The sequence below is a fragment of the Octodon degus genome, unplaced genomic scaffold (assembly GCF_000260255.1).
Source record: "Octodon degus isolate 3935 unplaced genomic scaffold, OctDeg1.0 scaffold00017, whole genome shotgun sequence".
NCBI classification, from domain to species: domain Eukaryota; kingdom Metazoa; phylum Chordata; class Mammalia; order Rodentia; family Octodontidae; genus Octodon; species Octodon degus.
The window spans coordinates 12,157,971-12,172,705 of NW_004524593.1; the positions used below are offsets into that span (position 1 = coordinate 12,157,971).

General features: G+C 43.8%; 1 protein-coding gene across 3 annotated transcripts in view; it reads right to left on the bottom strand.

The window, feature by feature from the left end:
• Positions 1 to 14,735, bottom strand: part of Sdccag8 (serologically defined colon cancer antigen 8) — a 220,526-nt gene that overhangs the window by 18,822 nt on the left and 186,969 nt on the right. The window contains exon 17 of one of the 3 annotated variants that reach the window (XM_023710181.1): positions 14,153 to 14,188. The exons of the other annotated variants lie outside the window; for them this stretch is intronic. Coding sequence (XP_023565949.1) covers positions 14,153 to 14,188 — 36 coding nt within the window. The remainder of the gene's footprint in view (positions 1 to 14,152; positions 14,189 to 14,735) is intronic. 3 annotated transcript variants of the gene reach the window in all.

A 14,735-nucleotide genomic window follows, 5' to 3' on the forward strand; every position in this document is an offset into this window, starting at 1 on the left:
GAAACTTGGACTTCTAAGTCCATAAATATATTTTCCCAGAGCACGGCTGTAGGACACCGTTGTCCCCACTCAGTTCCCTAACCCTCTTTACAAAGTTGCCATTAGTGTCACTTCCAAGGGCTGCTTCCAATTCTTTGTCTCCGCTCCCTCTCTCAAATTCTCTTCCATATTTCAATTCCCAGACACACTTGAACTTTTGCACACGCTGCCAGTTTGCGCCTGCACAGAATAATCAGTATATTAATTCCACTCAGAGACAGTGAGATTTTTCTAACACAATCTGCCCAACCTGAACTCTTTCCTTCAGAAACACTTTGCCTTTAAAAAGAAACTCCCAGCAGGAACCTCATAAGAAGCGACATGTAACAGACAGTGCATGTGGCGCTGGGCATGCAGCTCAGAATTAAAAGAGAATTTTTTACTTTGTTCCTTCAGTGCCATGTGCATAATGTTCATGTGGACAACTGACATCAGACATTTAAAGCAAAACGGGGTGGGGGAGGGGATGTGAGGGTGGCGGGAAAGAGTGAAAATATGTTGATGAAAACAGTAACTGCTGTTAATCTACATTTTTCAGTCACTGTCTTAATTAAGAATGTTGGGAAATATGTTGCAGTTTAATTGCATTGTTTCAAGAAACTCCAAGCCTGACAAATTTGAGACTGTGTACATTGTTAAGGTAAAAGGCATTCAAGTGGCAATTTCTTCCTCTTGGTGGACAGCAGTCAAAATTAGGCTTTTCACAGACACCCTGACCTCCACATGGACTCAGAAGGTGGAGTAAGAATATCCTAACACTTAAACATGTTCTGCAAGATAAGAGCTCTGAAAAAAACGCAAGTGTCTTAAACCTGTGGATATGAGATGAGACTCCATTTTCAGTACAAAGTATTCACAAACATGAAATAGTACTTCATCTGAAATTTCTGAGTGACAGCTCATCTTGGTAGAAAAGAGTTCTTTATAAGGAAGTTGGTAGGAATCTCCAAATGATTTTCAGATGACCTTGTTTAAAGAGAGTCAGAATCATGCTGCACCATGGTATATCAACATGATGGCAGTCGGGAGACAGTCAGCTTTCTAAACAGCGCCCTGTCCTCCTCCTACAGCCCAGTCCTGGGGTCTCTGGATTTCACTTGTCTTTTTGAGCAAGGCGTTGCATTGTTACCCAGCAGAGAAATACAATGTATTTTCATTGCTGGATGATCCTCCTTTGAGAGAGGATGTGATGGACACGATTGCTTCCTGTTTCCTATAGTAGATCACAGGTTAGTCATTTTCAGTCTGCGTGTGGCGTTTGCTCCTTGATCTCATCATGGGGAACCTGCATGGTTGGGGTCACTGCCTGTGAAAAAGGAGGTGTGACTCAGACACTACAGGGCGTGCCCAGTCAGTGAACTCGCAGCAGCATAAACCTGCCACTGACCACTAGCAGCCGTCCTGACCAGGATGACTTCTTGCCAGCTGCTTGGTAATTCGGTCAGGCAGAGTAACAATCAACCTGCCATTTTACCTTCCATTAGCCACCACCTATGCTACCATATCTGCAGCTCAAGAGTTAGCTATCCCAGTGAGGAGGCAGCCTGAGCTTGCCCAGCTGCTGTTGGGATACTGCCTGGCACATGCAATGGCCTTGAAATGACAACACAGTAAGTTCTCTTTGCCCTAAAATGTCGCAAAATGTCCAAAGAGCTTTGGCTAAGAGCACACCAGGTCCGCTCTAGCTCAAAGGTGCTGGCTTCCTTCTGTGTCCATGCTCCTAAAAGAACGGTTTCAGAGCTTGACCTGTGGTGACACAGTGCCTGTGAGCTGCCAGCATTGCAGGGGCTCACTTTTGAAACTTACACTCCAATTTTGGGTTATGGAGTAGAATCTTGGAAGTCTCAAATTGCTGAATAAATAGCATACATATGTGACCTATGTACCCACATGAATTCACTGGGTCATTTTTTTAAAGTCCTATACATGAGGTAATATGCTAAATGCAAGGGACCACATAAGATTCACAAATTTTCCTGCTTCTAGGGTTTCTGGGGATGATGGTGGGAAGACACATTCCCTCCTCAATAGCTGGACAATCTCCCCCAAACGGCATTTGCTGGGAGGCACTGAAAGGCATGGCATTGAGCCTGGAGCCCATGGAAGGCAGAGGGAGAGGACACTTGAGGACCACAGCACTGTGAGTCACTGAATGAGGGAGAGAGGGGAGCTCAGGCAGACCTAGGAATGTGAGAACCCACGCGCGTAATTGTAAGTTGAAACGTCCTAGTCAATTTTCAGAGTCGAGAGAACATTAAAAGGAGAATACGTAATACTGGGGGGAAAAGGGAGCAGTGCCTGCCCGAGGGCCGATTGCCTCTCCAGCAGCGGCAAGGCTGTTGCTGGGCTCGCAGGACCATTTGTTCCATTACACAATCTCCTGAAGCCATTTAGAGAGAGCTCTAACAACTGCCTGTACCAACACGACACATGGCTTCCCATCCCGACTCTTTGCTAATCCAGACGCTCCAACCATCTTTCTTTAAGATGCCATATGGTTGGCAGAAGCCTGTAGATCTAGCAGCACATCTGCTTGTACGTTTCTTCTTCCCTCCATCCCCCAACAAAAGAGGGCTAGGAGACAGCCCGGAAGGAGGGCATGCTAGCGTACCCCTGCCTAGACGGACAGCTCTTCATAAGCACTCTTAACAAAACAACCTAATAAAGGGATGACCAGGAATTACTCAGGGCTGAATCATTTCTAACTAGATAACATGGCAAAATGCTTTTGCCTTTTGATGATTTAGCCCAAGATTAGAAAAACAAAGGATAGATGGTCTCCTTTCTCCAAAGGATGATTAAAACCACTTGAAAGTGATCTCTCTGGGAGTCCTTGTGATGCTCTCTTCAGTGGGAAGGGACAGCATCCTTGCCTGAAGCCATTTCTTCACCTCTTTTCGGTCAGGGAAGACAGACAAGCTGAGAAAGTAGCAGATACCCGGAGCTTGCTTTGTTAGCAAGCACTGCGCGGCTGTATGCTAATGAGTCGGCTCCGATACAGGGCTTTTTTGGTATGATGAGCAAAGATTGTTGACACTGTTGAAATCCTGGCTCTCCTGGCCTGTGAGCACACGGCTGCCTCCTTGGAATCCGGCCCCCGTGAGACAGGCTGCAAAAAATAATACATTCTACTCTCCTGATGACTGAAATTTGGCCATTTGTAACTTAGAGCAGTTGGGGAGGGGGGATCAGAAAAATATTCAATCAGGCTGGGGGGTAAAAAGACACTGGAAAAGTATGGTTTTCTTCTGAACTAAGAGCAAAAGCTGGGAGACACCTGTGAGTGATGACAGCCAGGATGCTGGCTTCAGGGGCAAACCCCGAGAAGTGGGAGTGAGGGACTCTGCTGTTCCTCAGGGTGCCCCATGCTGGCTTTGTCTGAACTGACAGTGCTCTGCAGCAGCTGCCCTGTCCCTGGTATCAGCTCCATCACCCAGGAAAAGCTCAGCATCAGCGTTAGGCCTCCTCGTAAACTTGTTTGGACCTTGTGTTGGTTAACCAAGTATGGCACAAGTACAGCACAACCAAAATACAAAGGAAATGCTCTATTTTCTAAAAGAAGACCTTGTTTATTTTTTAATGACAAAGGCGGAAAGAAAAGCTGCATGCTTTAAATACTGTGTCCATCACTGGAAATCTCTCTTTCCTCACTCACAAACCCTGAAAAGTAGATACTGTTACTCCAGTTTAACAGGCCTATGAGATAAACAAAACAAAACAAAACAAAACAAAACAAAACAAAACAAAACAAAAAAAGCCCCGAAATCTTAGCAAAACTCTGTAACTCATAAGGGGCCATATCCAAAAGCCCATGTTTCTGTGGGGCACCCTTGTCCCACACATGCAACTGCACAGTTACCTCACCTCATGGCCACACCCAGGGGCCAATCTGAGTGATCCCTGCTTGCAGAAGAGCAGGGCACTAGCTAATTAGCAAGCGGGCAGGAGCCTCACATTGTAAATTCAGCTTCCATGTAACCTATAGTATGAATGAAAATTCATGTAACCAAAATGTAAAAACATGAGGAATGACTTAAAAAGTATTGACATCTTTTACTATAATGAGAATTATCCATGCAAAAATGTATGCCCTTCACACCACTCACCTTGAAGAAAGCATATGTATTTCAACCAGCTTCCCACTGACTAGGATACAGCTGATAAGTTTTTTTTTTTTTTTTTTTTTGAACTGCACTCATAGACTAGGGCTTAGCAGTACAAATATCTGTCTTCTGTGTGTAGAAATATATGCAATCTTGAATGAGTATGTATTAAAGTATCTCCTCAAAGTTAATATTTTAACATAACGTATGCAACGAATGCCATACTACTCAAAGATGATACATTCATGCAAATGAGATACTGAGAGCCAAATTCTACCATCAATAAGAACAACAAATTATTATGAACAATTCTCTGAATTATTGTCATTGAAATGTGGTTATCCAGAATGACAAGTCTGAATTTAAAACAGATCCAGATTACAGTCTGAGTGTGGTACTAGGAAAATCCTGGTAAGTCTGCTTCTTCATTTGCAGTATAAAATAATGCTATCGGGCTGGCGAGATGGCTCAGTGGTCTAAAGCACCTACTTGGAACAAGCTTGGCAAAGCACAGGGACCGCGGTTTGATCCCCCAGCACCACATGCCAGCCAGCCCTGCCCCCTGGTGGGCTGAGCTGCCCCCCCACAATAAATAAATGTTTAAAAAAATAAAATAAAATAAAATAATGCTATCTACCTCACAGAATTGTTGTAAAACTTTGAGCTAGTATATAGAGTGACTAGAACTTAGTAGATGCTTAATAAATAATAATGATCATCATTTTAATAGAGTGATTTACAGCTTATATGACGGGACTATCACATACATTAGCTCATTCATTTCTCAAAGTAACTCTACTGTAGGAGGTGTTTCTCCTAACAAATGAGGTAACTGAGATTCAGTAATAAAATAACTAAGGAAAGTATTATTGATAATATGATCCTCATCTTATGGATAAGGGAAACTGAGGCAACAGATGCTACCGATATCTTGCCTAAATTCACACAGCTTATGAGTGGCAAAGCTGGGATGCTATCTTCAATTGAAAGCCACAATTCTAACATTAGCTGTTCAATAGTGAAGACAGAACAAGAACACAGATTTCTCTTTGATATCCCTTGTCCTTTGGTCTATACCACATTATCCCTGATGAAATGTGCAGAAAGGTACTGGGCACTTGGTGAAGAAGTTTCATAGAACAAAAATCCCTGTACTTAAGACATTTCGAGCAAATCACAGAGCCCTTGAGTCAAACATCATACTTCTGTCTATCCATACTCATATACAGCCCTACAGAATAGTTAAAAATTAAGATGGTGCTCTTCGTAATGCAGAGGACAGGACGCGTGCATTTGAATGCATCACACACATAAACGCACACCAACAAGCTGTCATTGTATATTTGGAATCTGATTGAGCATTGCTGAGACTGTCAAAAATTTCTTATCAAGAGAATAGTCTTTCAATATAAATTAACCATCTATCAGTAGAAGGCTTCCAAAGCAAAATTATTTGCAAGGAATGCTGGAACATTTGGAGGCTGCAGATCAGATGCTGACATGAAGAAATGTGAGCGGGTGTAACTGAAATCTGGATTTGTGGTGCACATATGTGCTTAACCAGACAACTCTCCAAATAAAGCCACGAGCTCCTATTTGAACCCTCCTCTCGTTTCTGTTGCAAGGAGATGGAGACACGGCCGTCTCAGGTGGCTCTGTGCTCTCCCTCCCTGAGTCTCCCAAATCTGACAGAGCCCGACTGATTTCCATGAGCGGAGTCCTTTTTGCTTTATAAACTCTTTGCTCTTCATTTTACAGCTGACTTCAGTCCCTTCAGAGCAGAATAGGACTTAACACAAACAACTGGAAGTTTCTGCCATCTATCACTTCAATTCTTCCAAATTCATACATCTTTGATGCCACTGTTAAGGAAAAGCAACTTCCAGGAGGGTCCAAGCATGACTGATCATGAATGAAGATGTGCTAGTTGAGGCTCAGTGGTGTTTAAGCACATGCTGCCGCACAGGTGTCAGGCTCTCAGGTTATCCGGGTAAATCCCATGGTCTTCTTCAGAGCTAGAAGGCATGTTCTGAAGGGCCCCTGCAGTCTATCAAAAGTGGAGACGGGCATATTTCCTGTCTCACTGAGAGTCACACAGACCCCCAGAGGCAGACTTTTAAAATTTCCTGTCGCTAATTTTATAGGCTGGAGTAGTTCTGGATTGTACCAGGAGAACTCCTTTGTTCTGACTTTGCTAGTGGTATCAATAGGATGGACTTTGTGATCACCCTTGACTGTACTTTCCTTAGTGCGTTCACTCTGAACAGGACCTGAACTAACATTTAGCATTCATTTCTGGGGACACAGTACGAAACCCGACTTTGTATTATGTGTTGTTCACTGTGCTGACACTTGTGGAGTACCTACTCTATGGCAGGCACTGTTCTGAACACGCTGTGTCACAACTTATTCTTAAGAATCTGGGCAGGAGATAACACAATGGCCACCTCATTTTACAGATGAGGAAGGTCAGGCCTGAAATGAGTAACTTGCCTCCAGGGAGACAGCATGGAAGTGGTACAGCTGGGATTCGAATCTCTGTTAGCTGGGCTAAGCCCCCAAGCTTATAACCACTCTCCTTACAGCGATCCTCCGAGGCCTGAAGGAGCAAAGAGCATAAGGTCCAGCCTATCAGTCTCTGGAATTTGTAACGTTTCATAATTTCTTCAAACTACAATGGAATTTTAATAATATTTCTTCTACCTATATCCCAAGGTTAATAGGAAATCATGCATGAAAAATCTTCAACTACTGATATATATCAAATGTTAGTTACCAGTAATTTCATCATAGTCTCATAAACGACCATCCTTTGGGTATTAATTAGAGCTCTCTAAATGAAAAACCAGAGATCCTTTGCTTAGCTTGTTAAAGATGAGGCAAAAGGGCTGGCCAAATAGCTTAGTGGATTAAAGTGCCTGCAAGCAGGTGCAGGGGCTGGGGGTTCAATCCCTGGGCCGGCTGTGTTGGCCCTGCCCCTGGGACACACTGACATGGCAATTGAGACTGGGCGTGGTGGCACGCACCTGTATTCCCAGCTTTTGGGAGGTTGTAAACAGGAAAATCACTATGAGTCTTATCTAGTAGTGAGACCCTAAACACCCTGTAGACCCTTCCCTAAAATACAGAAGAAAAAAAAAAAGACTTGTTCATTTGGTACTTAAATTCCTTTACCAACATGGTCTCTGATGAATGCAGGAGGCAGTGAAATTGGCCAGTCCCATGAGAAGAGTGATGATTTGACCTCACAGAGGACGATCACGTGTGTGCTGGCGTTGCTTCTGGAGACCTGAGATCAGGCAGCATGTCTGCACACAGCACACAGGGATACTAAATATAGTATCAAACAACAGAATGAACACAGCTAACAGGATGAAAAGGAAGACAGGATTATGTATTTAAAAGTGCTGCTTGTCTTCTAGAGACAGAGAAAATTGTTAATACAAATGAACAGCTGTTTGAGAAGAAAACATTCCCCAAACCCAGATGAAGCTCTATTTATTACGTTCCAGAGACATTTAAATTATAGTGTCTGAAAACTATCTTATCCTGGGGATCTGTGACACCTAAATCATTTGAAAGTCTGAGAGGTTAGACCAAAATAGAGACTATGAACAAAACTTACAGAGAGAAAGCTCTCTTTCCTCAAAGGACCAGGTGAATAAATCTGATAGATAAGATAACCAAATTCACACCGAGATCCAGCACCAAACTTCTGGGAAATTCACTAGAATAGCAAACTGAAAATGTATTCAAAGACATTAATACATAGTATTTTGCAATTCTAAATGAAAACGTTACAACCCCCACTGGTCTGCTACCATGCTTGTGTTCACACTGGTTCTCTTAGCACTCTTCTGAATCACACTCCAGGCTGGTCCTGGGACTCCTGAGAAGTTCTGGAAAGTTCTCTGTGCTCTCTGTGCTGGGTCAGGCTCATCATGGGAGGTGTAGGTCGCTGCTGTTTCCAGCAGCCTTGACCCTCCCAGGAGAGACCAGGGCTCACCCGGGCCTTCCTCACTGATCAGCATGTGCCTGTATACCTCTTGATTTCTAGAGAACAGAAGAGCCCCTTTCTGTAAAAAGTTCTGTCAATAAATGAATAAATGAACGAATGAATAAAATTGTATTAACTTGGGCCTAGGGAAAGTTAAGCATTGGATCAAAGGATGAGATTAGAAGTCACTATCATAGCCCTAACCGTCAAATACTGATTTTTAGATTGGAAAAACAGCAAACAGCATTCAGAGCTAGAAGCAGAACAAAGTCTATAATCACCCATGACATTTGTAGGTTCTTTGGGGACTATGGTTCCATAGACAAGGTGACCTGAACTTGAATGCCTGCCTTCTCCAAGCATGCTGCCCACTGTCTGTCATTAACTTCATGTTTATTGTTCTACCTTGCTTCCTACACACCTCGCAGGGCGCTGAGCAGTTTAGTTCGTTAGTGAAGGCTTGAGATTTTTCTAATGAAAGGTGTTAATGGTGTTATGTAAATACACAGTATTATTTTTGTCTTTATTCCAGCAGTACTAGTTTGAAATAGTTCAGTGTGTGTAAATATGTTTAATAATGTGTATTAATTTGAGTTTTTTAAGTAACTCCTTGGCATCGCAGTTGACTAAGTGGTACAGCCTGACTTGCACTATGAAATACTAAGTATAGGCTCAGATAACCACTTACTGGTCTTTGTGCCTTTTAAATTAAATACTTACTAGATGAGTCTGTGGAACACGAATAGTCACTAAGTTGTGATCTCCAACAGATATCAATGGAGCCAGATACAATTATTAATGTTCACGACACAGCAGCTGGCCCACCCGTGAGGAGAGGGAGGGATGTGTAAGCCCCATAACAGTTATCATCCCTGAAAAGCCTAAGTGAAAAACATCCAGAGAAAATATTTAAAAGCACCACCAATACCATTATATGCTTTAAACCGGAATTTATATAAATAGGTATCACCCTGAGGATCGAGGGTCCATCAGCCACACAGTGCAGTGTTTTCCACTGTGAACTTCATTTTGTGCAACCATGTTAACAACTCTGGGTCAAGAGGACTTGACCGCCTCCAGCTCTGACGAGGGGTTCTTTCTACCCTCCTCTCTAGCCAGGGGTCGCCCAGGCCTGCTGACTCCTGGGAGCCGAGTTCACATCAATTCCCTTGAGGGCATTTCCAGTACACAGCGTTACTTAGCCCATGTGGGCCTCTGCCAGTCTGCTGGAATGGTCTCATTCTCCTCCCATGTCTCATGTGCCAGTGAAGCCCAAGGCATGGGTGCTAGTCATATCATAAAGATGGGGAGATGTCAGTGGATTATTACAAAACCAAAACTCACTAAGTTTGTTGTTGTAGATAACATTTTTTATGCTTATTATTTGTTCCTTTCCAAAATACAATTCTTCCCATAGACTCATGCTGATTAGACTGCACTCCCTGCATAAGCATTGCAAGGAGTGGCTGACTAGGGAGGCTGAGGCAGGAAGGTGTCTTTGAGTTTGAGGCCAGCCCGTGCTACTACATAGTAAATTTAAGAGCAGCCTAAACTATATGGTGAGACCTTGACTCAAAAAAGCAAAAAGAGGAAGAAGAGTAGCTGAGTCAGAGCGGTCTTGGGTGCTGGCTAGCCTCAGAAATACAGCATGCTGGCTGCTGGGCAGTCAGGAAGGCCAGCAAGGCACAGGTAATACGGAACGTAAAGGCTGCCGGCCAGAAGTCGGGCGCTTGTTCTCTTCTTACATCTCAAGTCCAACACAGTTTATTAACATGCGCAATTCAAAGAGTTATCAGAGGCGCTCCCTTCTGCATGCCCCACTCTGCGCAAGTGGTCCTCTCTTGGCTAGGCCAGTCTCCTGATGGCTGTCACTGTGCTGCACTGTCACTGCTTCCTCCTTCTCACACTGTGAGCTCCTTGCACCTCCCATTTTCAGTTATTTGGTTTTCAAGGGACCACTGGCAGGAACTGCCATTTCTATCAACAGCTTGAGGGCAGCTGCTGCGTTTGTGGCAGTCATGTCTCTTGATTGCCAGAGTCTGGGCTCTTTTGTTTTTCTTCTTCCTCTCTCCATCTCTGTCTCTGTCTCCATCTCTGTCACTCAAGGAAAACTGGAAGAAAGAGGGTAATGCTTTGGTGCAAAAAAGGCTTTGGGGACTTTCCAGGCAAGCAATTTTATTGGCAGCAGCTGGGGGCCCAGCAGCACTATGATTCTGCTAAAGCTGTGCAAGTGTAACACACAGAACAGACGCCCGTGTTTCCTAACTGACCAAAAGGCAGGAATTCATGGCAAGTATGAAAACAACATAATATTGTTCAACAAGCACTTGCTAAGTACCTATAGTGCCTCCTCTGGGGGCTGCTGGGATACCGTGGAGAGCAAGGCAGGATTTCCCAAGGAGGCTCAGAGTTGTTAACCGAATCCACGTTTTGGCACACCCTGCAGGCCCGCATCAGTGAAGGGCACCACCTTCACAGGCACACAGCCCTGTGCCTGAAAATTGTGCTGCTCTTTGCCATGGCTCTGCATGCTGGAGTTGTCATTTGCCTGCAGAGGGTGATTTTGGAGGCAGGATGGTGGGCCTGAGAGTGAGAGTTCACCACTGCCCAGGCTTCTCTTCTTCTAGATCCTGTGTCTGGCCACCTTCGTTCAGGTGCAGTTGTGTGATTGAGTTCTGGTGGAAAGGGGAAGGGCTGAAAGTGGGGAGCCCTGCCCCCCAGCCTGGTTCCCAGACCCTTATCCTCTGCCTTCCTGCTTTGTTACATACATGCAGGGCTGAGGAGTGGGGTGGAGGAGAGCAAATATAAGCCTGAGCCTAAGGAAACACTGAATTGAAAGAGATCCCTTCCCAGAGATGTTGCGTTTCATTTACCTTGGTTTAAACAAAGTTCAAATACCTTTTATGAGCTTAGGCCACAGTGGTCACCAAAACATTATTAGATACTTGTCCCTCTCCTCGAAGAAGTGGTAACTCATTTAGGCCTAGAACAGATCTCTGCCTTTGGGGAAAAAAAGTAGATATTGTGTGTGTGAAGGGAGTGATGTAGGTGGGGGTGAAAGGTCTTAGTAGTCAGAAGAGGAATTCATCTAAGGAAACCCTACCACTGACTCTGAAGCATTGCGTATCACTGATTAAAAGAACAACCAACCACACAGTGGTACATTAGGTGCACCAGTAGCCCAGCAATACCAAATGGGATGGAATTAAGACTGTCTCATTGGTAACCAACATTTTGAGGCAATAAATTTCAAAACAGCAGAACAATATTGTAGTTTAATTCTTCCATGCTGTGCCAAGAAAGAGAAAATGTTTCCCACTAACACACATGAGTTTGGAGATTAAGCAAGTGGACTTCTGGGCTGGAGAGAAAGCTCAGTAGTCTAAGTGCCTGCCTGGCAAGCGCAAGCACCCAGTTTCGATCCCTGGTACCACATGCTGTGCTGGCCCCGGCACCATGCTGACCACCAAAACCGAGCATGGAGGCACACACCTGTGATCCCAGCACTGGGGAGGCTGAGACAGGAGGATCACTGTGAATCTGAACTGTGTAGTGAGACCCTGTACCAAATAAATAAAATGTTAAAAATAATTTTTAAAACATGGACTTCTTAGTCTACAGCCTCTTAAAGATTCTTCAAATTATGCAGTTAGAAAGAACTGCTTGCTTCTGAAAATTGGTCTGCAAGATTTAAACAAAGACTTGAGAGGCTGCTTAGCCCAGCCAGACTTGGTGGGGACCTGGAGGTCTGAAACACCTCTCTGAGCACTAGAACAGTCAGGCTGACCCAGTGTACTTTCCTTTTGATCAACCTTACATTTGACTGTATTTTAGTAAATTATCCATGTAGTTGTATTTTGACAGCTCTCTTTACAGCAGTAAAACAAAATGTGTGCATCGCAAATGGCAAAGATTCAAATTTCAGCTATGTTTATCCAAAATAGCACTGAACTGCTTCTGTACTTATGCTATACTGCCTACAGCTTTACGGAAGGGAAGACAGATGGGCTGAATTTAGCAGGGAAACAGCTGTGGCTTGAAGAAGAGACAAGCGAAAGTTTTGCTATCAGGCTCCATTATGTATCAAGGTACCAGTAAAATGTGTATCCGTAAGGCAGCCAAAAAAGTGCTTTTCATCTCACTAGTGATAATTACCTTTTCTCAACAGCTGACAATGTTCTAAGTAGCATTAAGTAGGTATAATAATTAAGCAATAAGACACAACAGGCAGCGGCTTGCCGAGAACGGTGCTCCCTTCAGGTGTGCTGGGAGGCACAGGCTAAGAGGCCACAGACGTGAACTGCTGAGAAACGGATAGGCCCAACACGCTGCTGGCGGGAATCACACAAATAGGAGAAGGGAGAAATCCAAAAAGCTGGAAGTTGGGGACTCTGTGTGACGAGGACATTACTGAAAGTGAAGCAAGCTCCCAAGTGCACTAATTTCATCTCTTTCTTCATAATGACCACATGTTACTTGCATGTTGTCCCCTCCAGTGGAGCCGTAAAACTTTCAGCTTAAGGAAACAGTAACGGGACTTCTTGTCCTGCAAAGCATCTCCGTCCAGGTTTCAGCGGCCAATCTTCCAGACCTGCATTAGCATTCTGAGACTGGAACCACCCAGGTCCCACGGTGGTGAGGGGTGGCCAGTGCTTTGCGAGGCAGGGGCCTTCGGGATGACTCCACGCTTGCAGGTCGCCCTCGGGAAAGGAACAAACACACTGCATGTCCTCTCATGAAGCCTCCCAGGAAAGTAACCTCATGCAGACACTTTGAAATAAGAGACCATCCATTCTGTGCATGTGTACATGGAGGAGGGCAATGCTCTCTGTTAATTACCTTAATTTTTTGCCTGGCTACTCGATAACCAAAAGTAACAACAATAATAAAATGCATGTGCATTATGAGTACCTGCAAAATTGGTCTACTAAATATTCTTTATAAATCTAATATATGCCACACTGGTGAATACAGTAGAATCATGTTTCACTAGATCAATATCATTAATATTGCCATGGTAACAGGAAAAAAAGCAGAGAAAATCTTAAAAATGAACAAAATAAGAGATAAGCTCCCCAGTGTGCTGTGTCGGCCCCACCCCTGGGGCACACTGAGACAGTGACTGAGACTGGGCGTGGTGGTGTGGGCCTGTAATCCCAGTGCTTGGGACGCTGAAAAAACAGGAGGATCACTACGAGTCCGATCTGTCAGTGAGACCCTGTAGACCCTGTACTAAATACATAAAAAAGGCATAAGCAATAAACGCTAGTGTGACTGTGATAGCCATTAGTATGACGTTTTTCTCCAAAGTCCTGAATTACCATAGCACCTTGGGGCGGTCATAAATGAAGGCCTGGGCACCCTCAAAGGTAGTGTGTGATTAGGAACTTACTAGCTTCCTAATGTCTCACTCTCACCTTCCATTCCACTCTTTCAAAAGGTAGCACGTTTGCTTTCATTTTATTGCAAACATTACCCCCACTTAGCCTTTCTATAATACTCTTTCAGTGACTTCTTTCCCCTGCAGTGCCTCCCGGGCCTCAGGCTTGCTTATGACTGTGTGTTAAATTCCAACACAGCCACTGAATTTCTGGGTCCAACTGGACCATATTCATAGAGGACTTAGAACCTGAAAAGTGCAATCAGATAAGGCTATATCAAGTCTACCTTCACCTCTGGGGACTGCCACCTTTCCTTCCTCTGGGCCTCTGTGTCATTAATTATAAATTTGAGTGACCTGGAGAACTATCATAGTGGACAATAATAAATATCACAGCAAACCATCAGTAACTAAGATTTGCTTCTTTTATGGTAGGAAGAAAAAATTTTACTAACTTCCAACTTCTCTTCTTTTTGTTCTTCCTCTCTAAAGATCTGTCTCAAACTAAAGTTAATATATAGCAAATATGAAAATGCTAATATTTTATCATCTTTACCACATGTCAACCAATTATCAGAACACAAAAATTTTACATGTAGGTTAGTGGATATAGCTCAGTGGTAGAGCACTTACCTAGCCTGCTCGAAGACCAGGGTTCCATTTGTAACACTGCAAAAAAGCCCCTAAAACTCCACCCATATAGGGTCTCACACTTAGGATTTGTGTGAGCAAGGCATGTATGCTGGGATACAATTCTGGAATGGATCAAATGGTCTTTGGAAGACAGTAGCAGTCGTTTAGTGGCAGAAAGGCAGTTCAGAGAACACAGAATGGGCACATAAAACAATGTTATAATCAACTGCAACAGGAAGAGCTATAAAAATTTTGCTCTATGGGATCTAACATATTCTTAAGTTTCTTTAGTCAGTACTCCTTCTTCACAGAATTGAGAGAAACACTGCCTGGGTTGGAGTTTGGCATCCATCATGCAATAGCTGTGTGACCCTCAGTCAGTTACTTCATCTCCTGGTACCCAGTTTCCTCACCAATAAAATGGGGCTAATGCTAGCACTTGCCTGATAGGATTGCTATGGGAACAAAATGAGTACAGAAAGCTAAGTGATTTCAACAGTGGTCAGGACCTAGTAAGCACTACTGAGGTTAGTTTTTGCTGGAATAATGATACAATTATGTTTACTATTATAAGGGATGTCGG